The sequence below is a fragment of the Macrosteles quadrilineatus genome, unplaced genomic scaffold (genome assembly GCF_028750875.1).
Source record: "Macrosteles quadrilineatus isolate MER2022 unplaced genomic scaffold, UCM_ALF_1.0 Scaffold_9__3_contigs__length_116548681, whole genome shotgun sequence".
Lineage (NCBI taxonomy): Eukaryota > Metazoa > Arthropoda > Insecta > Hemiptera > Cicadellidae > Macrosteles > Macrosteles quadrilineatus.
Window position 1 is genome coordinate 8,912,543 of NW_026542602.1, and position 24,786 is coordinate 8,937,328.

The 24,786-nt window shown below is 36.1% G+C and overlaps 1 protein-coding gene across 2 annotated transcripts in view; it reads left to right on the top strand.

Moving 5' to 3' along the window:
- LOC129001946 (dual oxidase-like) overlaps positions 1-24,786 on the top strand; it is a 137,322-nt gene that overhangs the window by 102,144 nt on the left and 10,392 nt on the right. For both annotated transcript variants that reach the window (XM_054429388.1, XM_054429389.1), the window contains exons 3-19: positions 7,363-7,524; positions 10,337-10,524; positions 12,001-12,205; positions 12,740-12,906; positions 13,545-13,781; positions 14,034-14,225; positions 14,653-14,906; positions 16,482-16,683; positions 17,704-17,894; positions 18,420-18,564; positions 19,098-19,259; positions 19,734-20,006; positions 20,435-20,638; positions 21,659-21,804; positions 22,204-22,367; positions 23,769-23,914; positions 24,219-24,447. In XM_054429388.1, coding sequence (XP_054285363.1) covers positions 7,363-7,524; positions 10,337-10,524; positions 12,001-12,205; positions 12,740-12,906; positions 13,545-13,781; positions 14,034-14,225; positions 14,653-14,906; positions 16,482-16,683; positions 17,704-17,894; positions 18,420-18,564; positions 19,098-19,259; positions 19,734-20,006; positions 20,435-20,638; positions 21,659-21,804; positions 22,204-22,367; positions 23,769-23,914; positions 24,219-24,447 — 3,267 coding nt within the window. The remainder of the gene's footprint in view (positions 1-7,362; positions 7,525-10,336; positions 10,525-12,000; positions 12,206-12,739; positions 12,907-13,544; positions 13,782-14,033; positions 14,226-14,652; positions 14,907-16,481; positions 16,684-17,703; positions 17,895-18,419; positions 18,565-19,097; positions 19,260-19,733; positions 20,007-20,434; positions 20,639-21,658; positions 21,805-22,203; positions 22,368-23,768; positions 23,915-24,218; positions 24,448-24,786) is intronic.

Consider the following 24,786-nt stretch of genomic DNA (forward strand, 5'->3'; position numbering starts at 1 on the left):
CCCAAAAACGCATGAACATGTCTTCTATTACACAATGCTAAATCAGTTTGATAAATTGCTATTGGTCACCATTTTAGATGACACCAAGGCTTAGTAGTATCGCCAAACTAACTCCTCCAGCCTGGTAGGCTATGGGTCAAGGTTTTACCGTACAATGACGGGATAATTCCACCAACAAACGTGGTCTCGTCTCCGTTGATTGGCCACATTGTCTATGTCGACACTCCGACACCACACAGCATGAACACTATAGTGGGTGCCGTCTGACTTGGCACCTGTAACATTTAACTGATGAACTAAGGGAATATCAGTAAGTTCAAACGACATTTGCAGATTTAACATGATTTAGTCTTCCGTAATTGCTTAACTACATGTGTCAACTGCCAACTCCACTCCATGAAGACGCCATTAATCTTGCACTTGAAATATTTCGCATATTTTTGTATGTCTTAAAATTGTAAACACAATGTACTGAAATCTATGAAATATCATGGTTTCGTCTTACTTGATGGGATGCAAAGCCCCATACCATTAAATGAAGACTAATTCACTGCCCACATACTGTATAGTGTGCGTCAACTAACATAGCACCTGAAAAACTTTTTGAATGTTAAGAAATTGTTTATGAATGTAAAATATGAGACCACTCAAGTGGCGCAATTGTCTTCGTTCCCTTGACTTGCTGCATATCACTTTCAAGTTATCTTTGCAGGTTGAATGTGGTTTTTTCATATAGGACTGTTGAAGTTTTAAAATTATATTTTAAACAAGTAGTAACTTCTCACGTGATCGACTTGTATAAAACCAAAGACCAATGACGCCATTTAGATAATCTCTGTTTAACAGGCTCCTTTTGACAGCTGATTGTATTTTTTATTTTGAATCCTGTTAGGTGTTTTGTAAATGTATACGATTATTTTTAGCAGACTTAGCCTATGCCGAATTCAAACTATGTGTATAACTTTTCTAAAATCAAAATATATTTTTTTGCAACACAATAAAAATATGCAAACCATTTATAAAACAAGGCAATCAATCCCATTACTCGTGTAGAATAAACACTATGCGAAGTTACAAGATCAGCTGATGTAGAGTCCCAACGTGTCCTCATTACAATCAGCTGATATTAATGCCAGCTGGTAAGAATAATGAGTGCGATTTGTCGCCCGTACAACCAGCTGTTTGTTGGCGGACAGACTACCAACCTCCTGTGGAGTCATCTGTCATGGACCCCTGGGTTCCGCCCCACCATGACTTGTGATACATGACACGGTCAGGTGACCGAGAATGTATTGGTCTAGGAGTTAGGAACGGGCACTGGTTGGTCACGACTGCAGTGGAAACTCAAATGTACCTTTATTTTGCGGAGTATCTCCCGAAGTTGTTTTTAAGTAAACGTCCATCATTAAGATGATTTCATTTAGCAACTACGTCCAATTTCACATTATGGTGTTCGATTCCGTATTTTCCCACCAAATCCATTAATTTCAGACTGCGGCCCACACTATTTGCATATTTTGTTTGAATTTGAAGTTGAATTTGAATACATTGTGGGTAAAATTATTTCACTATTTTTTTCACTAAGACCCTTGGGTGAATACCTATCAAAGGTAACTTATCAATGAAACACTAACTAATAAGATAGCAACATTCACCAAAGTATAGTCTGGGACCAAGAGAACCTAACGTACATAGAAAGTGGTTCACTGCAAAAATCAATATATAGTTTTGACTGAGTAATACCATTATAGCTTTTTGCACCCTGTTATGACTTTCCCATACAATGATTAATAGACACTTAGGTGTGTTCTTTATTCAAGTAATTTTAATTCCCAATCATAGCCTGTCACTAATGTTCAGACGTCTGCCCATTAATGTTCAGTGTTTTGGATTAGGAAAAATACGTGCACATAAATATTTCAGTACCTATTCGTAGTTTGGATGATATTTTCTTTAGTTTGGTCAGAACTTAGAGGAACGTTACTTTTACATTCTAGCAAGCAAGATTCAAGTTCGTCCCAATTGAGTGTAGGAGTTTTGCCAACGGGTATCAGGTAGAAAGGGTCCCCATCCATGAATTCCACATACTGCGGAGTTTTGCCAACGGTTGTGGGTTGCGCGAGAGGGGGAGGGGGAGAGAGATTACACGTGACCGTGAGGGTGGCTTCCGCTAGGGGTGGACAAACCAGGCAGGATGCTGACTGTGTTCAAAGTATGTAATGCAGTTATGCACCTCTGACTGTGAAAGGAAATGTATTGAATTTTTAACCTAACCTAACCCACTGCGACAAGCGCATAACTGCCAAGCGTAGACAACCCTGACAATCGCTCTCCTTCCGGACGTCACACTCTTTCTCCCACTTCCACCGTTGGCAAATCTCCGCACCAAGAGGTGGCCGAAGGCATCCCCCCATCTACCTGACACCCGTTGGCAAAACTCCGGTTCCCGTCCCAATTGCACTTAGGCTACCTTAACATAAAAACATGATTGATATTTTTTAAACAAAACTGTAGATGAATAAAACGTCAAAATATACCTAAAATCAGATCAACTACATAATCCAAAATCGCTCAAATGTACGTCATCGTCGCTCATTGTACTAACAATTAATCATAACTTCCACCCACGACAAATCTTATCTCGACAACCTAATAACAGCTCAACCTACTTTTGGCCCACTAACAAATGGAAGAGTTACAATCCCCCGTTCGAAGTCCTTGTCGCAAGGCGCTAACGCAATCCAACGAGTATCAGTGTAAGAAGGCAAGTGGGATTATCAGAATCGTAACAAATGGTAGATTAGCGTCGGGGATTATCTATGGTCGCCATATTGGGAGAGCGGGAACATTCATTAGGGTACGACGTAATTGCTAATTGCAGCTCTTGACTTAGGCTTGGGAACTGGATCATGACCTGGGACTAGACATACGTGAACAAATAGTGGGCGTTGCGGCGGAATTCTTTAATTAAACTGTATAATACGACAAAACTTTTTCCCACTAGCTTGTCAAACAACCCTTGCCCCTTACCATAGGTGGTGGGAGTAACTAGGATTTTTTGTAATGGGAAAATCAAAAGCTTGCAATAACTTCCGAACCGTAAATTTTTACAGCATTAGAGGTTGTACCATTTGGTTTAGAGCTAAAATAGCCATAGCATACTACATTTTAATCAAAATAATTCAAACCGTTTTTGTAATCTGATTTTTCGTTATTTTACTGGAAATCGTAATTAAAAATCAAAATTTAAAAAAAAACGGGGAAATCTTCTGGATAAGTACCCACGTACCAAATTTCATCACAACCTTTTTATAGTTCAGGACTCGAAACGTATATTTCCACGCAAAACTCAAACTCGAAAATGTTGACGAAAACAATACTTTCTTTGTTATAAGGGGAGAGGGAATGTAAAAATTAATATTTAACATCTGTAAGTGGAACGGAACCATCGCAGTCCAAATGTTCTTATAGTTTTATTCTTTTCTATATTTTTAAAGCTATGACATAATTTGCAAAATTGCAAGATGAACTTCTCTTACAAAATACAAATTTGAGACGTCGAGGCTCAGAATACCATAAAATAGTAAATATATAAAACAGTAAAAGCAAAATAGAAGTAGCAATACATGTGATAGTGATCGCGAATACAAAGAAATCATTAAGTTAATCGGCAATATAGATTTATATCATCGATTCATTTTTTTGTTTTTATCAATGATAAATTCCCTTTTATTATTTAAGCCTCCCTAAATATTCGTATGAATAACTAATTAGTTAAATCCAATAAAAGAAAAATGTTAGTATATTCTATGACTATCTGTCTAACAAATAATAATAGCAACCATAACACTGCAAATTTAATCTTTGAGATGTATATGCTGCTAGTATTGTCCTGGATAATCTGCTTCCCACTACACAATCCCACAACAAAAACAATCGCATAGTAAATATTCGAACTATAATCTTTGAAAGCTCCACTGCAATATTTCAATTCATCGTTTCAACAATGGATGCGTCATCGTACAGGCTGTGGATAGAAACGGACAATAATAGAACAATCAGCTGACTGAAGCATGTGTTTTTTTCTGAGCATTATTTGTAACAGTATGAGATTTAGTATTTATTATTTATATGCGTACACCGATGATATTAAATTATCCCTTCCTTATTTCATATATCTGCAAACATAGTAAAAGACTTTATCAGTTAAAGTCACATATTAAGGTATTGGGCCAAGCAAATTTAGTAAAGCCCATTAAGTAAGTAGTTTTATATACACTATCTCTTTTACACTGGCTTACGCACAGTCTTTATCCACGTTAAATTGAATTAATGGGATGTATCTTTTGTAAAAACATTTTGGAACCTTTTTATACCTTAGAAATATCTTTTACGGAAATTTTTTCAGTTAAACAATTGTGCAACAACAATATGATCAATCTAATTATGATTTAATTTAAATTTGTTATGTTTTGATTGTTCTTTAGTGGGCGAATGAAAGGTTGAAAGAGTAGTTGTATTTTGTTACATTCCTACAAGGATAGTGTTGTTATTCTTTGCATCTTAGAAAACAAAATGTAGATAATAAGTAATAATAGTAGTTAAACCAGGTTGCTGACTCAATTATTCTTGTTTCAGTCAGTTATGAGAACACTTTTGCTCTTAAAGTAAATGTCTAACCAATTAAGAACTCGCATGGTCATTTCAGATGCTGAAAAGGCAGTTCCGCCGTATTTGATTGACATATACACGCCGCCCCTTTGAATTTGAATTGAGAATGACTAGTTAATACTGGCTACAAAAACTCCCTAACAACAAGTACACTTAAGAAATCATTTGACACAATTATTGAGATCGTTAAAATTGTAAACATTGAAAATAAATTAAAGGTACCTCATTGTTTAGTTTTTGACAATGTTCGATCCTGAGAAAGGTGGTAGATTTTTTAATGTTCCAAACTTGGCATCATGAACCAAAAACAAGTGGAAGATCCCACTTTTCGCGGATTGAAGCAGGGGGAAAAGCTACTAGTTATTAATTTTATTTGTATTATTATTTTGTGCTTAATTAAGATTAGTGTAAATTTCCAATATTAGTTTTTTGTTTCAAGCACAAACAACACGTCTCAGTTAATTGATGGTTGTGTAATTTCCAGTGATATTTAGACTGTCTTACAACTGGTTCTTCCGAATATGTGATCCCTCAAAAACCGGGTCAAACAAGAATGTTAATTTAAGTTCATTATAACCACACTTCAGACCATTTTCATAATCCACGCCCATCTTTCATAACTACCGAATTCATTTGCATAAATCACTTTTTTGCAAACGTTTTACATTGAATAGGTAAAAATGTTATGTTTTCAATTAGATTTATGTAAGTACAAGCCGTGAATGATAGGCTATTCTCACATTACTTTGTAATAAAAATTGCTTTCTCATCTCAAGCATTCAATCTAAATAAAAATATTTAAAAATTTTTCTTAAAATAGGTATCGTTATCAAAACATAAAAGTCCAAACCACATACAATGAATCTAAAAATCCTTTCTGTTTGATGAGTTTGTTTTTTAGAATATATTAAATTATGCAAAGACCACAAGCCTCGTTTCAATCCCCAACACATCAAATGTCTTCGTTTACAAAGTTGGAAACTACTAGGAATTGTAGTTGACTTTACAAGATGATATTAACAAGATGATGTTAACAGTTTTCCCCTCAAACTAAATCTAAAAACAAACCCTGTTGTACTAACTACAAGTACCGTACTGAAGTTGTATCAATAGTCAAAGCTACAAGTCAGTACATCGGTAAACAACTTTTTTATATCTTGACCTCGGTAAATTTCTCAAGTCTTCTCTTAATACCCATCACATCAACTACCTCATTTACAACTTCTACTAGGAGTGGTTTCATTTACAAGTGTTTGACTCTAGGCGTGTTCTCCTCCATCTAGAAACAAACCCCCTTTACGAATTACAATACCACTGTAAACTTCTTCTGATCTTTTGACCTCCCTGAACAAGACACGAGTTCTACACAAGAAAGGCAAGACCAGCTGTTAGCTGCAAGATGCTAACTGGTAGGGGATGTGCGCTTGGAATCTGCAATTAAAACTGATAAGCCGTTCTACTATCTTGGCCAAGTAGGGTACAGGACATGTCTTGACTAATTCCTATCCGTAACGACCTCATAGAAAAGGGTCTTACAAATTTGAATTTGAAATTTTCACTTGGTATGGAATAGTGACCAAAGCGATGTCTAGTTTAATTGCAATTGGTTAAGCTGAAATCGAAGGTTTTTCAGATTTTGTCTTGTGCTTGTTTGATGATATTGTTTGTAGCAAAAATAAGACCGAGTTTATAGGTGTACCTTGAAGTACCTACTTGATTTTCAAATCAATTTAAAGTCCATTCCTTTCAAATCTCTGTCGGCAATTTTTCTTGTCCAATTTACTGTTTATCCTATTTACATGCAACTCAACATTTCTGTATAGCTTTAATCACCAAATTTTGTAGATGGCGCAAATGTCAAAATATATTTAAATTGAGAAATTTATGCTTCTTCAAATTAATTACCTTTTACTTCATTGGATACTGCTCAAGCTACTGTGAAATCTGAAGCAATTTTTTATGCGTGTTTAATGTTCTTAAATCTAGAATTCTAGATAGGTAGTGCTAATTACAATTACATGTTTCTATCCTTTTTAGAAAAAGCTATTACATACATTTTTTAACGTTTTAAAGTTTACAGAACTAATTAAATACCAAAACATATTCCAACACAGACAATTAACAAACAACCACAAACTTTTTAAACTTTCTTCAGCCAATCCAAAAAGATCAAGAATCTATAAAAAGAGGTTTTTTCTATGATCTAGTTCATTCAATTCTAAAGGATTTTTATTTAACAGCTTGTCTCCATACAAAAGGAAAGCGTGCAAGGGTTTACAATAACTTTACACTTAATAAGATAAACAAGCTCATTGTGCACAGCTTAAGTATGAGTGATGAAGTAATATGACCATCCTAGCTAACCCCGGCTTTGCCCATGAAGATTTAAGTTATATGTGACATATGTGACTACTTAAGTTAAACTAAGAGGGATTTTCTTCATCATTTACAATATTATCCAGGAGCTTCCCAGTCAATTCCAACAGAAATTCTCTCATGAAATCAGTTTGGTACAGTACCAACGAATTCCCATGGACAGGTGGGCATTAGTATTGAACCCCAATACTACAATTCGGCAATTGTTTTGGAGTTCTCATAGACCTCAACGATGATTACATAGTTTTATAGAAGCTAGATTTGCATAGTCCGCAGATGTGGTTTCATCTTCCTCACTCTGCTGTCTTGTTACAGATGGTCACATGACCAGGAGGAGTCCGCCAGCGTACAGTGATGGTGTGTACATGCTGGCGGGCCAGGACCGGCCCAGTCCTAGGAAACTCAGCACTCTCTTCATGAAGGGAGACGACGGCATGGGCTCCGCCAAGAACAGAACTGCTCTGCTCGCCTTCTTCGGTAAGTTTCAAGACTTTAGGAAAGAAATCAAAACTTTTAAATTCAATTATGGTTTTATTCACTGAGGTAGTGTAAACGTGTATGATTGCAGGTACATCTGACAATTATTTATGATTCAGACAGGTAATAGGATTTTGAAAAAAAATTATAAATATTTTGAAATGTAGTGTGCTACAGCTAAAAAAATTATATTTACAATATCTAGATATACAAAACCACACGTATCACAATGGTAGCTGTCACGATGGTAGATGTCACAATGGTAGCTGTCACATTGGTAGTTGTCACAATGGTAGCTGTTACAAATGTAGCTATCACAATGGTACATGTCACATTGGTAACTGTCACAATGGTAGAAGTCACAATGGGGAAGCTGCCTTGATAATATATGTCGCAATGTCAACTGATTGGCGTCATTAATCTATGCACCGAATTTTAATTCACTACAAAAAAAGTTATCAAATTAAAACAAGGTTTGTGAAAAAACAAAGTGGTGGCTGTAGAGGTAATTTTTGGTTTTCAGAAATTTTTAACTTGATATTTCAGTTTGTCTTTGGTCCGGTCTGTCGAGAGTTTAGGGACACCCTGTATTTGTACAAATAACCAATAGACTGCAAAAGAATACCTATTTGGAGAAATTACATTGAGCAAAGAATACTTTCAGGGTATACTAATGTTCTTTCCTGAGCTCGGATCCCAGGTCTCCCAGTCTTTTCTAAGTAGAAAGTGGTAACTGAGCTTCTTGCTCAAATTTGCTTTATGAAATACTTTTTTGATTTAAATATTTGTTGCGTGCAACTATCAAGTTTCCTGGTGATGCAAGGTTTGTGTAAAAATATTAACCATTCTCCACATCCCTTATGAAGACCAGATGAGGTTCCAGATTCTGAAACATCATGAAAGATGGTGAAACTTATGTTTTGCCAATGAGTGATCGAAAATGTCTGCAATAATTCTTAAACAAGGCAAACTTACTATCAAAAACCAAGTTGAAAAATAGTGTTTACCTTTCTATTTTTTTCATAATGTTGCTGCAGTATTGAGGATCCATAACCAAGTGCAAAACTTGAAGCTGTTTAAAATTACACGTTTCTGCTAAATGTTCTGCTTTTCACATTCCCTCCAGCAAAGTCAGCTAACTCTATTAGTTCATAAAATGCCCGTTTTACTGGCCTCTTGGGCCAAGTGCGGTTACTTTTACTTATGCTAATGGACAAGAACTTGTTCCTAATGTAGTCGCCACTCACTCTGAAGTCTCAAGCGGTTAGAATCAACATGAATAATTAATGTAACTAATCAGAAGATGTAGTTAATAAGACATATCTGCACTATGAATCATCGGTATTTCAGATAGAATTTCGTGGATAGTCATTAATTTGGATTGTGTGATTGAATCTGCTCAACCTTACAAGGTTTTGGTTTCTCACTTTTTAGTTTACTTGTGAAAACAATTCGTTCCATAAATATGGAATATTGAAAGATTCTTGGTTGCCTCAATGATTTGGTTGGTCATTCAGAAAATAGGAAGGAAAGTTGTTATTCAAGAATTTTGATTTTGATTTTTGAATATCCAAAAGACACCAACACAACTGTGATAAACTGAAGAAAAATAAATGTATCGAACTAACTGACAGGTTTCAAGTGGCACCCCTGCCATTTTAGGTACCTACCTTCATCTTCTGAATATGTGGGGGAAATATATCAGACAGGTTAGTGTATTTCGTACTTAAGTTAATACCTTTACTTAAGTACGAAATACCCTAACCTGTCTGGTATCTACAGATCAATAGGTAGTCTTGTGGAATAACAACGAAAATATGTTTTATCTATCAACCTATGTTTTTCTTAAAGCAAACCACTAATTTAAAACCAGTTTGAAGAAAGAAGACAGAAGAAATCGCTTTACACCTCCAAGTATCGTGTCATTAGCCCAGATTTTTGCTTAGGTTCATTTTAATAAAAGAGGTTAAGTGTAAGTTGATCGAGGGCAGATCAAACAGCTGATCCATTATTGATGAGGCTACAAACAGATGTTTTAGCCTCTGACAGCTGATTGACTGGTTGCACAATATCTCTTGTACTGACCTGCATAATCAGGCTGGTCCAGAACTGATTGAGACACTAGAGAACAGAATCGGCAATGTAGTAATTACCATCAGTGACAGTCAAATGTTACTTGAAAGAAAACTCTCGGCCGGCACTCGTTCGCTTTTTCTGAATAGCATTGATTGAGCATTATACTTAGTTAACACACACATACTACTGATATATAAAATAGGTTTCTGTTTACTGATACTGTAACTTTAGAAGTACTATATGTTGGTTTTCACACTTCTAATATTTGTTATGCTTACTAATGGTTGATTGGTAAATGCTCACTCCATCAGAATATTTTAATCTACTTGTTACATTATTTTATTCTGCTTCATTTTTCGCTATACCAAGCCAGTAGTTAATTTTGTAAATCAATTACTTAGTTCTTTGTCCTACCAGAAACATTTCTATTATATGCTGTTCTCCAAGTATTTTCATTGATAAAACAGCTCTCAAGTAGATTTTACATCATATTGGACGAAGGTCTTAATCCAGATTGTGTTTAGTGTTTTGTATATCGTCACTTGCAATACAAAGGGGCGCACGTACATTGACTTATCACATGGTCTTATGCTCCATCGTCTTGCAAGCGTTGATATCTCGTTTCTAAATTTTTAAAAATCACGCTTAACTGTACCTTTGTTGGTTGAAGACAAAAAATACTTTAAACTTACAGAATTAATTTCAGCAAAACAATGATCCAACCTTTTCCATTCAGGTCAGGTGGTGAGCTCGGAGATTGTCATGGCCAGTGAGTCTGGGTGTCCCATAGAGGTGCACAACATAGAGATAGAGAAATGTGACGAGATGTACGACAGGGAGTGTGAGGGAGGAAAGTCCATCCCCTTCCACCGAGCTGGCTACGACAGGAAGACAGGCATGAGCCCCAACAGTCCTCGAGAACAGGCAAGTCCTCTACGAGATGATAAAACTTTTGGGTTGAGTGTTAACAGCAGAGGGATGATAATTGTGGGGGAAAACAGATAGGCAAAATATTTCAAATTTCAACGTAAAATCGAGACATCACTTGCTCTCTCGTTTTATCCATCATTGCCTGATTTAATTTTAGCTCCTCCTGTTTACTATTGGTTATTGTTCTATGATCTGTGTGCTATTGGACATTTCAGCACAATCACCCTGAAGTCAAATTGAATCCACATCTGTGATGCCCGGTGAGGGTCACTCTAGAAGAATTAACATGTTTAATCCTCCTAGGGATAACCTCCCCTTCTGAAGATGTTACTCTCCAAACAAACTCAAATTAAATTTTGAAGACAAGCACAAGTCTCAATACTAATTTACCTTAGATTCAACAAACAGTTATTACATGGACTCCATTCAGTTTTTAAATCAATCTAGAATAAATTATGTTTCAAAGGATCCTTTTAGTTTGTACATTAAACTATTTAACATTGCTTGGAGTGTTCCACATTCAAAACGTAAAAAATGCCATTGGCGTAGAAAACACACAATAACATCGATCCACATTTTACTACAAAAGAAGTTTATCCTATGAATATAACTTAACTAATGCACATGATTTGTTGTACATTGATGCAAATTCTACTCCATTCCACGTTTACTGACCATAAAAAGGTAATAAGTACAGTAAAACGATGTAACCTAAAAGTATAAATCTCTAATTGTATATCATTTTCTAAACTCATCCTTGCTATAACCAACTGTGGAAGTGTGAGGGTGTCTATGTAAGGGCTTTGCCCATATCTGAGGGCAGAAGACGAGTAGTTGTGTGGTGTGTGCGTGAGATGGCTGATGATCAGAGATGTAACAGACTGTACTTGTGAGTCAGATCACAGACCAGACTGTACCTACAAGTACAAGACTACTCTGCAGTGTCAGAACATATCTCTCATGAATTTCCTCTCGACAGGTTGAAGACCTCTGACTGATTAACTCTAGTGGAACTTGCTCTATGTTTGAGTATGAGGAGAGGCAAGTTTCAAATGAATGGAATAGCTAGCTTATGCTAAATAACTTTTTTTAGTATACACTTTGATGCTGTATTTTTTTACTACTTGAGTTTGAAGTTATTGAAAAACCATTGATATAATTAGCTTAGTCTGATGCAACCCAGGGAGTTTTCCTCTTTCCAAGTTTTCTCTCCTTTGTTTGTTTGATTATAGCGTTGCATATTCTTTTATAACTTGTCCAGCCCATCTCAAATGTATTTTGCTTGTCTTTTGCAAATTGTCCAGGTTGAATTTGAAATCTACTGACATATCTACAAACTTCCATTTGTAATACTAATCAATACTCGTAAGCTAACATTAGAAACCTACCAGATATAGAAATTACTTAAATTGATTTTAGATCAATGAATTGTCAAATGCACTTTATTCACGATAAATGTTTCTTTTCCAGATCAACCGAGTCTCAAGCTGGATCGATGGTAGTTTCATCTACAGCACCAGCGAGGCGTGGGTGAATGCTATGAGATCGTTCCAGAACGGAACATTCATGAGCGACACGACGGGCAAGTGGCCTGTCCGCAACACAATGCGAGTGCCTCTCTTCAACCAACCAGTGCCTCATGTGCTGCGGACACTCAGCCCTGAGAGACTCTTTTGTGAGTAACTGAATGAAAAGTTGCAAACTAGAGTAACTAACTCAAGAAACTCCCTGATAAGACAACAAGAGTTTTACAGTTTAGTTATGTCTTTTAACAAGAATCAAAAGATGCTCTGGGTGTGTAAGATTATCATTTCTCTGTATTGAGTTGTTTTACTATCATTTTTATTATACCATAGCTCAGATCATCAGGTAATCAGATATTTACTGAGAACCGGTAGATCAGTTAATGCAATATTGTGACTTTTTAAGTTCATATTTGGGTTTAAATCTTTCTAGTTGCCCGAAAATTGTGGTAGTATATAATGAGGTTTTTTGATAGTTGCAAAACAAGCATTTAACTTTAAATCACTTTCCAAAATTGAATGAAGTAAAGTAAATCAAACACTGTACAGCATTAGTTTTCTAAAATAAAATTCTGTTACCATACTTTCAATTTATTTTTATTCCTTCTTTTCTGGTGTGTTAAAAACCTGTATATTCATCAAAACAGTTACAATAAAAATTATGTCATATGTCATTTCATTTTCAGTGCTGGGAGACCCCAGAAGCAACCAGAACCCGGCCCTGTTGTCTTTTGGTATCCTCTTCTTCAGATGGCACAATGTGGTGGCTGGTCGGGTACAAGCCGATCACCCAGAGTGGAACGACGAGGAAGTCTTCCAGAGGGCTCGGAGAATAGTCATTGCTAGTTTACAGGTTAGTAACATGGCAATGCAAATTTTGTAGTATCAAAATGAAACTTTGATGCTAAGAAATGTGTTCTTAGATTTGTTGATTTTACTTTCTGTTTCTATTGAATATAATAAAGATGGGGTGGTTTTATTGCCAGCAAGTTTGTACAAGAACTTCATAGTTCATAGTTAGTTTGACTAAGGGCCGCAAGTAACTAAAATCCATGACCAGGTGGTTTCTGTATGAGTGTCCATCTGTCAGACCAAAGTTGATTATCATCCAAAAGTCTATTAATTTCTGTTGAATCTCCCTAAGCTAGGCTCCCCGGATGTTTTAAGTCTCCTGGAGGAGCATTTGTCTTCATCTCTAAAGATAGGACATATTTAGGAAGTATTTTTTTATCATTCTATCTTCTATGCTTACTTATATTATCTTCAGAAGATCCATCAGGATGTCTACAAGGAAGCATTTCTAATTATTTGTATGTATAAACATGTATACACGCAAGATTGATTTGTCTCCTCTGTTTAAGTTATAATTATCTTCAGCTAGTCCATAATGATAAGTCTCTAGAGAAATATATTTATCCATTAGTTTTTATTTTCCTTTTTGCGCTATAAAATTGAAACGAGTAAATGGAACATGATCATTTCCCCTTCCAGAACATCATCATGTACGAGTATCTGCCAGCGTTCCTGGGAGAGGAGTTGCCAGAGTACGAAGGCTACAAGCTCGACACGCATCCTGGCATCACCCACGCTTTCCAGAGTTCAGCCTTCCGCTTCGGCCACACCATGATTCCTCCCGGGATCTACAGACGGGATGGGCAGTGCAACTACCGCAAGACTCACATGGGCAACCCGGCCCTGCGACTGTGTGCCCATTGGTGGGACTCTGGGGTGAGTTTGACCATTGACTTCTCATCCTATTGTTAAACCAAAAGCTTTTGATGTGTGATTCATTTCCAGTTATGTTTAATGTTGAAAGAATACTTTTCTATTCTAGGGTAAATTTTTCAGCAAGTACTTTAAAATAAGTCTATGACAATAATATTAGAGGAAGAGCATAACAAACATAACATTCCTTGCAGTTAGATATAACATGCTATATACTTGTTCCATCCTTCTCAATACAACCATATGATTGTGCAGGATGTAATGCATGAGACCAGCCTAGAAGAGCTGATGCTGGGGATGGCTTCTCAGCTGGCCGAGAAGGAAGACACAGTGTTGTGTTCTGATGTCAGAGACAAACTGTTTGGACCCAACGAGTTCAGCCGTCGGGACCTCGGGGCGCTCAACATCATGAGGGGCAGAGACAACGGAGTCCCAGACTACAACTCGGTAAACTCTATTACAAATAATAGTTCAAACATATCTCGCCAGAGAATCCATGATATGAAAGTAATTAAAGTAGAGTGAATTAAAATATGTTATGACATTTATATGCACTCTGCCAATGACTGACTACAATAAAATCCACTTCTTTAAAGTTGTTAGGAAAAGTCAAACTTGAACACCACACACGACTGACGACTCAAAAACAAAAACAAGAAATATCGCAGATTTGGTAGGCTATAATTTATTGCGTTTTGTTTTAAAAGTACAGCAGTAACAGTTTTTGTCTTGCTTATATTTCAGTTAATCATATACTGAAGCAGATTATTCCTTTATCTCTGTATTCTCTGGGAAGTAATTAAAACATAAATGTGCAATCTCACAATATTTCAACATCTGATTTACCAAACAATTACTTACTTCTTTTCCACAGGTGCGAATGTACTACGGTCTATCAAAGAAGAAAACCTGGACGGACATCAATCCAGATTTCTTTGAAAAAAATCAGGAACTGTTGGAGAATTTGAAGACGGCTTACAAAGGAGACGTTAACAACATCGACCTCTATATTGGAGGAATGTTGGAGTCCCAAGATGGACCTGGAGAACTGTTCACGGCAGTTATCAAGGAACAGTTTGTGAGGTTACGACAAGCTGACCGTTTCTGGTTCGAGAACGCTGAAAACGGGTAAGTTGTCTGGAGAATAACTATAATACACTCTCTTCTATTTGCCATCAAGCCACCAAATTCTCTTACCTTTTATAACTACAGTAGACCCCCTCTAATCCGGCGTCTCCTGACGGGGGAGGTCTTCCGCAATCGCGGCAAAATTCTGATTATCTTCTGCAGCCGTCTAGACATCAACATCCACTCTCGCGGTCACGGAAACGTCATCGTCGTCTTTCATGATAGCGGCAAAATCAGACATTATTATCGCCTTCCACGGTCACGGAAACGACTTCGTCGTCATGTGCGATCGTGGAAAATCATGAAAATCCCACAGCCGTTTAGACATTGTCATTGTCTTCTACGATCGCGGCAAAATCATGAACATCACCCACGGACATCTAAACGTTATCATCGCCCCTGCGGTAACGGAAACGTCATCGTCGTCATGCACGATCAAGTTAAATTATGATTATCAATAGCGGATCTTTGTAGACGTGTTTTAAGTGCATTTTAAGTGTTTTGCCTGTTATCTGGCATTTTCACTATATCTGCCGGATTACTGAGAGTCTACTGTATATCGTAATATCCAAAATTAATACGGTCTTCTGTAAAAGTTCTAAAGCACTCTATTTTTAAGTACCTATTTCTCCCTTTTGTTCCAATTTTGACCCATTTGACTCAATGATAACATAGTTAAATGAGTCTTTCTTAGTATGTGCTACCTCAATCTCCATAATACCTCATTCAGTTTTTCTTATTGTGACAGTTAATTGGGTATATACAAGATAGTATAGATTACAATAAGCTTCCGTTTCTGCAAGACATATAATTCTAATGTTGGAGTGTAAGAAAAAATATCATGTTTTACAATATTAACTCTATAATATTTTTTTTAGTATCTAAATTGAGCCAAAAGTTACTGTAACTCCACCACTGGCTACTTTGCAATATGGTATGTAGATGGTATAGAGTCAAAAGATTATTTTTTGTGGTTTTATAGAACCGTAGGTATAGTCAGCAGTGCTCGATTTGTAAAATATGAGGTGCCGGAACTGTAACCTATTTAATATGGTTTGTTCCTATTTATGCCAATATTTTTATCTTTCCAAAAGAGAGGTACTGGAACTCCGTTCTGCCTCGTTCCCCCGCAAATCGAGCACTGGGTATAGTTTGAATTAATCTAACCATCATGGTAGCACTTGCTCATATGTTAAAGTGCTTCCCTAAGCAAAACTGTGTAAAGCTTGAACTATCTATAATCTTTGCTAGCAGTAAAAAATCAACCCTTACAGCAAAATTTGCAGCCCTTTTTAACAAGCTGTATACTCATGTTATCTCCATGCTGTAAATAATACTAGCAGATTCAAACAAATTTAAAAAATCTCCAGCCGAACAGGAGAAAACTCTGGCACAAAAGCAAACAATCCTGCAGATGTGCATACATATAAAGCTCTGTATATTTTTTTATGATTTTTGTGAATAGCATAAAATCAAAATTACAAACAGCAAACAGTGACCGAAAAGTGAGGACTACCTGTGCTTATATTCTCACATAACTGGATTTATTTATTACTAACGTTGATTCATTCACAGTATTTTCACACCGGATGAGATAGAAGAGCTAAAACAGATCACCATGTGGGATATTCTCGTGAATGCAACGGATATTGTGCCCGGAGAGCTGCAGAAAGAGGTGTTCTTCTTTGCCGATGGAGACCCGTGTCCTCAGCCCTTCCAGCTCAACACTTCCCAGCTAGAGCCTTGCTCTTACCTCAAGGGATATGACTACTTCGAGGTAGGATACAGGTATTTTGAAATATGTCACTCTAATAGTTTAAGGAAGCAGTATTGTGGCACAATTGAAACTCACTGTCGAGAGGTTTGAAGAAGAGGTGGATATACATAGAATGTCGAGTGAAATCGATTGTTTAAACAATAAGAAAAAGGAGATACAGTTAAGATTACATGACCATTGCCTGTCACTAGCCACTTCACTTCTGCATAGGCAAGTACGATTAAATATTGTTAATTTACACAAGCCAACTTGAAAGTTGCAAAGAAACATGTGTGAACTATTTAGGTATACAATTTTTTCACCAGTTTTGTATAAGTTAAAAGCAAGCTAGTATACTGTACTTAATTAGGCAGGGCTAGCTTAAATGCAATTTGCTAGTTTGCAAGCAAGTAGATTGTCAACTCGACCTGGACAGTCGAGCATGAAAAAATCATTATCAAACCAGAGTAATATGTTGGTGAACATAAAAGTTACAGTTTAAATAAGCCTCAAGTTGATACTCTTTGTACTTATCAGGACTGTTTTCCCTCATTTTAGAGACATTAGTTTGCACAAATTCAGTTATGGTGGAAATATGTCTCGAGTGATGGCAGAAACTTACTGTTCAAACCTATACACATTTAAACCCATCGCCCATTTTTGTCACTTTTTCTTACTGGATTTTGACCAGAAACATATTTCTTGTTGGAGAAAGAACTAGAAATCATCCACTTCACCATATGCAGTCTTCCCTAACATTATAAATGTATTTACTTCAGGTTGAATCAATAAATATTATTTTTTTTCAATATTAACTACATGTCACCATAGATCTTTCAGTGCCATTGTGGTTTAAATCACAAACCAGTAACAACTCTTAAGAGTACAGTAGGCTGATCTTTAACCAGCAATGCCTGAGCTAGAAAAAGCTGGGGTTAGACAGTAAAAAAGCCACACCAATCACACTCCATTCTACACTCACTCCTTCATTCATGGAAATTGAATCACAGGATTTACCAAAATCATTTCTATGTTCCACAGGGCAGTGAACTGGCTTATGTTTACGCTTGCGTGTTCCTGGGCTTCGTGCCGCTTGTCTGCGGAGGAGCTGGGTACGGAGTCATCAAGCTGCAGAACCGCAGACGACGTCAGCTGCGCATGCTGCAGGAGGAACAGAAGACTGGCAATAAGGGCAACAACGCAGCAGCTTCTGTTGACAAAATGGCCGTCAGGTACAATCTACAGTATAGTCTGAGTAGAAGAGCGTTATAGCGGTGTCTTTAAATCTGAAGGTTCGATTCAAAGGGACCAAGATGCAATATATCGTCACTGGGCTATCAATTAATGGTGCTACCCAACCAAAAATTCCTCAAAGTTAGATCGTAATAAAACTAGGACTTAACCTGTCGTCTTACAAAAATTTTAAACGCAAACCACACTAAATAGTAGTTAAACACACTGAACAATTAATGAACCCATAAATATTAAACATCTTGTGCTTTTGTAGAAGGACCTCTTTGAGAGTAGAAAATGTATAAATGTTTTTTCTTCTTAGCGTAAATTTTGCAGTGTGTGTTTGGTTGGTTTTATTACCATGAGATACGCATTTACATTTTTGAATACATTGCTGCACCTTTATATTTTAGGAAGAATGGTTTTTTCCTGTTCAGGATATTTATCCATTTCAATAAATTTGAATATTTTTTGTGGTGTCTTTATCTAACTGTTGATTTATAACTAATTTGTTTTACTTTCAGAGAGTGGCTTCACGCAAACCATCGTCGAATAGTAAAACTCCGCTTTGGTCCTGAAGCTGCGCTACACACAGTTGATCGGAAGGGAGAGAAGCTGCGAACTGTCTCGTTCAAACAAGGAGATTCCGTAACAGTAGAAGAGTCTCAGGTAACGGTCTTGTATTGACAAATGCCATAGAAACAGAAAGTCTTATTAATTACAAACTGCAGACAAAAGTTTTCTCAATAGATCTCGTCACTAATAAATCTCTTGCATATTATATAGCAGGACACAAGCCTGCAACTGTTTCACACAGAATTTTCAGAAAGGTATACGGTTCACCAAATCAAGGCACTATCAATTAATTCACAAATAGTAATTTATTAATCAAATAAGAAAATTCAGGAACACCTTTTCAAGAACAAAATCCTTGCTGTAATATCTTAATTCTTAACTAGCCGCATGTTCTAATAGGTTTCTGATTCTTAACAGTATCATTTAAATCAATTTACTAAGTATCAATACCAACATAGTGATAGAAAACTAGAATAATAGGTACCCCTGTTGCAGCACTCTATGGGCTCAAAACTTCACTTTCAAAGGTCAGATCAGGCTGGAGTCCTTTTTGTTTAATGTGCTGAATCAATCATTTTGCTTCTATCGAAATACATTGATGATTAACCAACACATGTTTCACACAGGTACCTGACAGAGGAAAGAAGAAGCGTCCCCTTGTCCTTATACGAGTTCCTCGAGACCATGATTTGGTTTTGGAGTTTGACTCAGTGTCTTCAAGAAGAAAGTTTATGTCCAAATTTGAATCTTTCCTCAGTTCTCACAAAAAGCATCTTATAGCTCTTCAGGTAGGTTTATTGACCTAGCAGTCGCAAATGATTCTTTAGACTAATTTTCTGGAATCAAGTTAAATGGACGGAGCTCCAGTTTTCAGGAATCAAGCTGTACAATTGTCTATGGTAGAAGAACAAAACTCGATGGCAAAGATTTTTCTTGCGTAAGCAATTTTCAAATGTGGACAACACTGTAATTTAAAGCTAGACAGTTAAACTAGAATTGAACTTAGACAGTTAACTAGGAAGTGTATTTAACTCCCTAATGTTAATTACTTTCCTATCCTAGTCCAAATACTTCAGTATTAAATTAAATAAGGTACATATACTATGGATAAACATTTAAGTACATTTGATCATCAATACATTCTTTTATGATGGAAAAGACTAGTATACCCCACAGATATTTTTGTTTGTAAATTTTCTAAAAATAAACAAATCACAATAGCTGAGTATTTCCCTCAATTCTTTTTAACATCACTTTTCCAGGCTCCACGAGATTTGATGCTGGCCAAAGCAGAAACCAGGGAGAGGAGACAAAAGAAGTTGGAACACTTTTTCCGAGAGGCGTATGCTCTGACTTTCGGTCTCAAACCTGGGGAGAAACGACGCAGGGAAGAAGAGAACGGAGAAGTTGTGATGCGGACGTCTCTGTCCAGCTCGGAGTTTGCAAGTGCTCTTGGGATGAAAGCAGACGCTGTGTTTGTTAGGATGATGTTTAACATCGTGGACAAAGATGGAGATGGACGAATTTCATTCCAGGTAACTTTTTTGGTTTGGAGAGCAATTTTGTGTGGTAATCGTCATTATGCCTCATCTACAACCCCTATAACAATCTGGTTGTTTGCAGTTTATAACTTTTTACCTATCCCAATTTATTTTCATGTTTTTCCACTCACTTCATATTTTTGTATTGTAGGACCATTGTAAACATCTCACTCTTTCTTCGTTCATATTGATCTTAAATATGTGTGCATCGCTGTCTCAAAATTAATATATACTAATTAAAAACACAATCATTTAAATAAACTTAGAACAACATTTATATTAATGTAGTTGGTTTTTCAAGGCGCAAACTCAGGTAGAGTTGAGTTTGAACTAAAACATGCATCATTCCACAGTCTAAGAGAGCATTTACTCAATGCTCTGCATTATTGACAAATATTCATATTACGTCTTGTTTTCCGTAGGAATTTTTGGATACAGTCGTGCTGTTTTCAAGAGGAAAGACCGAGGACAAGTTGAGGATCATATTTGACATGTGCGACAACGATCGCAACGGTGTAATAGACAAAGGGGAACTCTCGGAAATGCTGAGGTCGCTGGTGGAGATAGCGAGAACTACGAGCCTGTCTGACGCTCATGTTACTGAGCTGATTGATGGAATGTTCCAGGTGAGATTTAGTAATTGTTAAGTTTTAATATTTACTACTAAATTTTTGTTTTAAAATATGTGTTAGGAGTGTGTTTATGTATATTTTAATAATCTCGATTTAATAGTGTAGTGCAGTCATGGAGTGGAAAATCCATTCAATAAAGTGTATTGTTGCCAGAACTATGTTAAATACCCCCGCCGCAGCAAACCTGCAGACTAAGCGAATTTCCACTAACCTGATTGGATTTACATACACTAAAATGCCTCCATAAAAATAGCACATTTATTTCCTATTTAAATAGAATTAGTTTAACTAGTACTTAGGTTTGCTGCAACAGGGAGGGTAAAAAGGATTTTTTTAATAAAATGATAATAGTTTAGTAAGAAATAAAAGTATTTTCCAAAATCGATCAAAATATATTCATAAACAAGCAAAGTACAACAGTTGACTTATTCTCCATAAGAATAACATGGGAATTTTAAAATTACAATTTTTTTGAATTTTCTCCGTAACAATTAGGCGCATAATAACGCTTCAATATACTAAATTATTTGTTTTTTTAAGGTCTACAAAATGGTTTAAAAATAAATTGTGAAATTTTGTGTTTTTAGGGTCAAAAATGGGAAAAACCTATTTTTACCCCATAAAACCCCCCATAAACCCCCGTTCCCATAGTCCGATCATGCTGGTTCGCGAACTCATTCAAGTTTATCCCGCCTTACACCTTCAAACCAAATTTTATCAAAATCGTACAAAAATTACTCAAGTTATCGTGCGGATGGACACATATATATATATATATATATATATATATATATATCTCTATATATAGATATATAAAAATTTGAACGAATGGTGTTTTTGGCCTCTGGGGACATCAAAATGAAAAAGTAAATCGGTCCCGGGCTTAGGTCTTACCATGAGACCTACGGTAATAGCTACTTCCCTATAGGGAAATTCGCTAAAAGTACCGTCATGTAAGATAACATTTTTTATCTTTCTTAGTTGAATTAATTTTTGTTTTATTCCTGATTTTAGAATGCCGGACTTGAAAGAAAAGATTTCCTGACTTACGCTGACTTCAAGTTGATGATGAAAGAATACAAGGGTGATTTTGTCGCAATCGGTTTAGACTGCAAAGGAGCGAAACAGAATTTCCTTGACACATCTACAAACGTAGCTAGGTGAGTGGTCATAGTAGTAAGGGTTCAATATTTTCACAATATATCCTTAATGAGAATAGTTCAGTTAGTTAAAACATAGGGGGCGCAGAAGATGACAAGAACACAGAACATATGTCTAAATCCTGACAGTCTCCAACTGCTTTTAGCTATATTTGACAACGCTAAAACCAAGCGTTCAATTACAAAAAAAAAAACTAACTCAAAACAGTCAAAACACAGTTAATTATCTTGGGTCTGATATTTTTAAGGCTATACTTTGTGATACAAGTTGTATCACCACACACCAAGTTTAGCCATGTTAACAACAGTTCAAATATGAGTTTAAACATCTTTTAAAACAATTGTTTTCTTATTTTAATGCCAATTGGGTGGAATTAAAGTCAATACTTGTTATATTAGGATGACAAGTTTCCACATCGACCCAATATCAGACATGGACAAAGGTTGGTTCAGAAGACATATCGACTGTGTCACTACCTACCTAGAGGAAAACAGACAGAACATTTTCTACCTGTTTGTGTTCTACGTTATCACCATCGCTCTCTTTGTTGAAAGATTTATCCGTAAGTATTCAAGAAAATGTACTATAGGTATATATATTTTTGAATAAAAAATAGTGATTAATGAATTTTATGAAAACACAACGTTATATGGTAGGGGGTGTAACTTGGTGATCGACTGTTGTGACAAAAAACTCCATGAGACTAAATAAAAATAAAACTGGATTGTAAAGTGAAGAAAAAACATTTGTCAGAATATTCCAAATCCATGATGTTAAAAGAGTGTACTAATTATTGCCTTCGAATTAATACTTAACAAATAAAGTAATACCATTACAGTCAACCTTCACATCATTAAATAAACTAGAGTTGGAGAACGAAGAGAAGATAAGGTACTAATTTAATGTAATGTTTGCTTCAGCCCCTGGTCCAATGCAAACTGTTGGATTATTAAGCGCTTGTTCTTGATGTAAATTAATTTTATCAATGTTCACGCACATAAAATATATTCTACAGATGTACTTTTTTCCCAGTTGGAACACATAAGGCTCCTTCCAAACTCTAAGGTTCTTGTGTCACTTTAAACTGATCTAATGTAAACAATTGAAACAGAATTCAAAGGTTTGAGCACTATCCCACAATCCTTGATGCAATATAGAAATCAAGAACCATAAAACTATGTGTTATATAGAATCAAAAGGTTTGTATTCATTACTAATATAATGGTTTAATTACCTTCAGTCTCCAGTTCAAAGTAAGTCGATTAATGCGATCTAGGTTTCAGCACGACGTTGTGGGTTGTGGCTTGGATGTCACTCGTCGCGGCCGGTGATTTGACAAAATGTACTCGTTCTCCCCTTGTAAATACCAATCGGTAAATGTGTATGTGTTTGTGTCTTGTGAACTGTATATAGTTTTTACTAAGCGACGTCCAATGGACTGAACATTTTCAACTGGAAGCCTGATGATAGCACAACGTCGTGCTGAAACCTAGGTCGCATTAATCGACATACTTTGAACTGGAGACTGAAGGTAATTAAACCATTATATTAGTTATAAACCAGTTCAGGGGCAATTCCACATCTTATGATTTCAAAACTATTTGTATTCATTCTCAAGGAAAAATAAAGAAACATACTAAAACCAAAACAAATCGAACAGCTGAAATGTCAATATTTTTAACGTAATTAAATAGAGACGTTTAATTGACGTTCCCTTAGCAGAGGGCTTATCGAAAAACTTAGGTATATTTTTTGGGGAAGTTTCACATATTCAAGTATGCGGTTGATAGCTGTATGCAGCTTATGGTTTTCTCAAAAGTTAAAAACCTTCCTAGCTTTTTAGATAGTTTGAATGAGTTTTGTTATCCTGAAATAAATCAGTACCTACCATAATTTAATATCAGAGCAAATTCCATAACAAATTGCCAAATAATTATTAAAATAAAATATTTTCTGTTCACAGACTACTCGTTCTTGGCTGAACACACGGACTTGCGTCACATCATGGGAGTTGGTATTGCAATCACCCGAGGCTCTGCAGCATCTCTATCCTTCTGCTACTGTCTACTGCTGATCACCATGTCTCGCAACTTGCTCACCAAGCTGAAGGTAAGAGAATCGACACTGTAGTAGACATCACAGCAATGAGTACCAGATGTAGCCTAGTTGTTATGATATTCTATAAGTCACATAGATTTATTTTGGATGCACTAGCTAGCTGAGATGCCTTACAAAGCATAGTTGATTTCCAAATTTAGTACCTACTTACTTAGGAGAGATCACCTGCCCTCTCTGAAGGCACATATAGATCTTCATCTTAAACTAATCACTTTCTTACGTCATTGACATGTTTTATAGTGTTACAGTATATTGAAATAATCGCTATGTTCTAACGACATACTTGTGTTCGCAGGAGTTTTCCGTTCAGCAGTATATTCCTCTTGATGCTCACATCCAGTTCCACAAGATCGCAGCTTGCACTGCCTTCTTCTTCTCTCTACTGCATACTGTCGGTCACATTGTCAACTTCTACCATGTGTCGATGCAACCGTTGGAACATATCCATTGTCTAACAAGTGAAGTCCACTTCCCGTCAGATTACAAGCCGGGGATCACGTTTTGGCTGTTTCAAACTATAACAGGTACAGAAATTGGTGAATTTAAATTGCCTTTGAAATGAGTTAAATTTTGAAAAAGAATTTTTTAGTAACATGCTACACATGAGTACAATTACCTGCTTCTGTAAACAGTTTTCAGACAAACCACAAACATAATATGATATGACAAAATGTAGTTGACTCCTTCTCCAGACACCTCACAGCACCTAAGTATACTATAACTGAAGATCAGATTCAATATCACCAGTCATAAATATTTTATTTTTTTTACAAAAATTATGATTTTAAAATGACCCCAGTAGCTTTTTAAACACGACTATACAATGTGTTGGTCCTTATATAGTTTTACTTTCAGTATTTGCA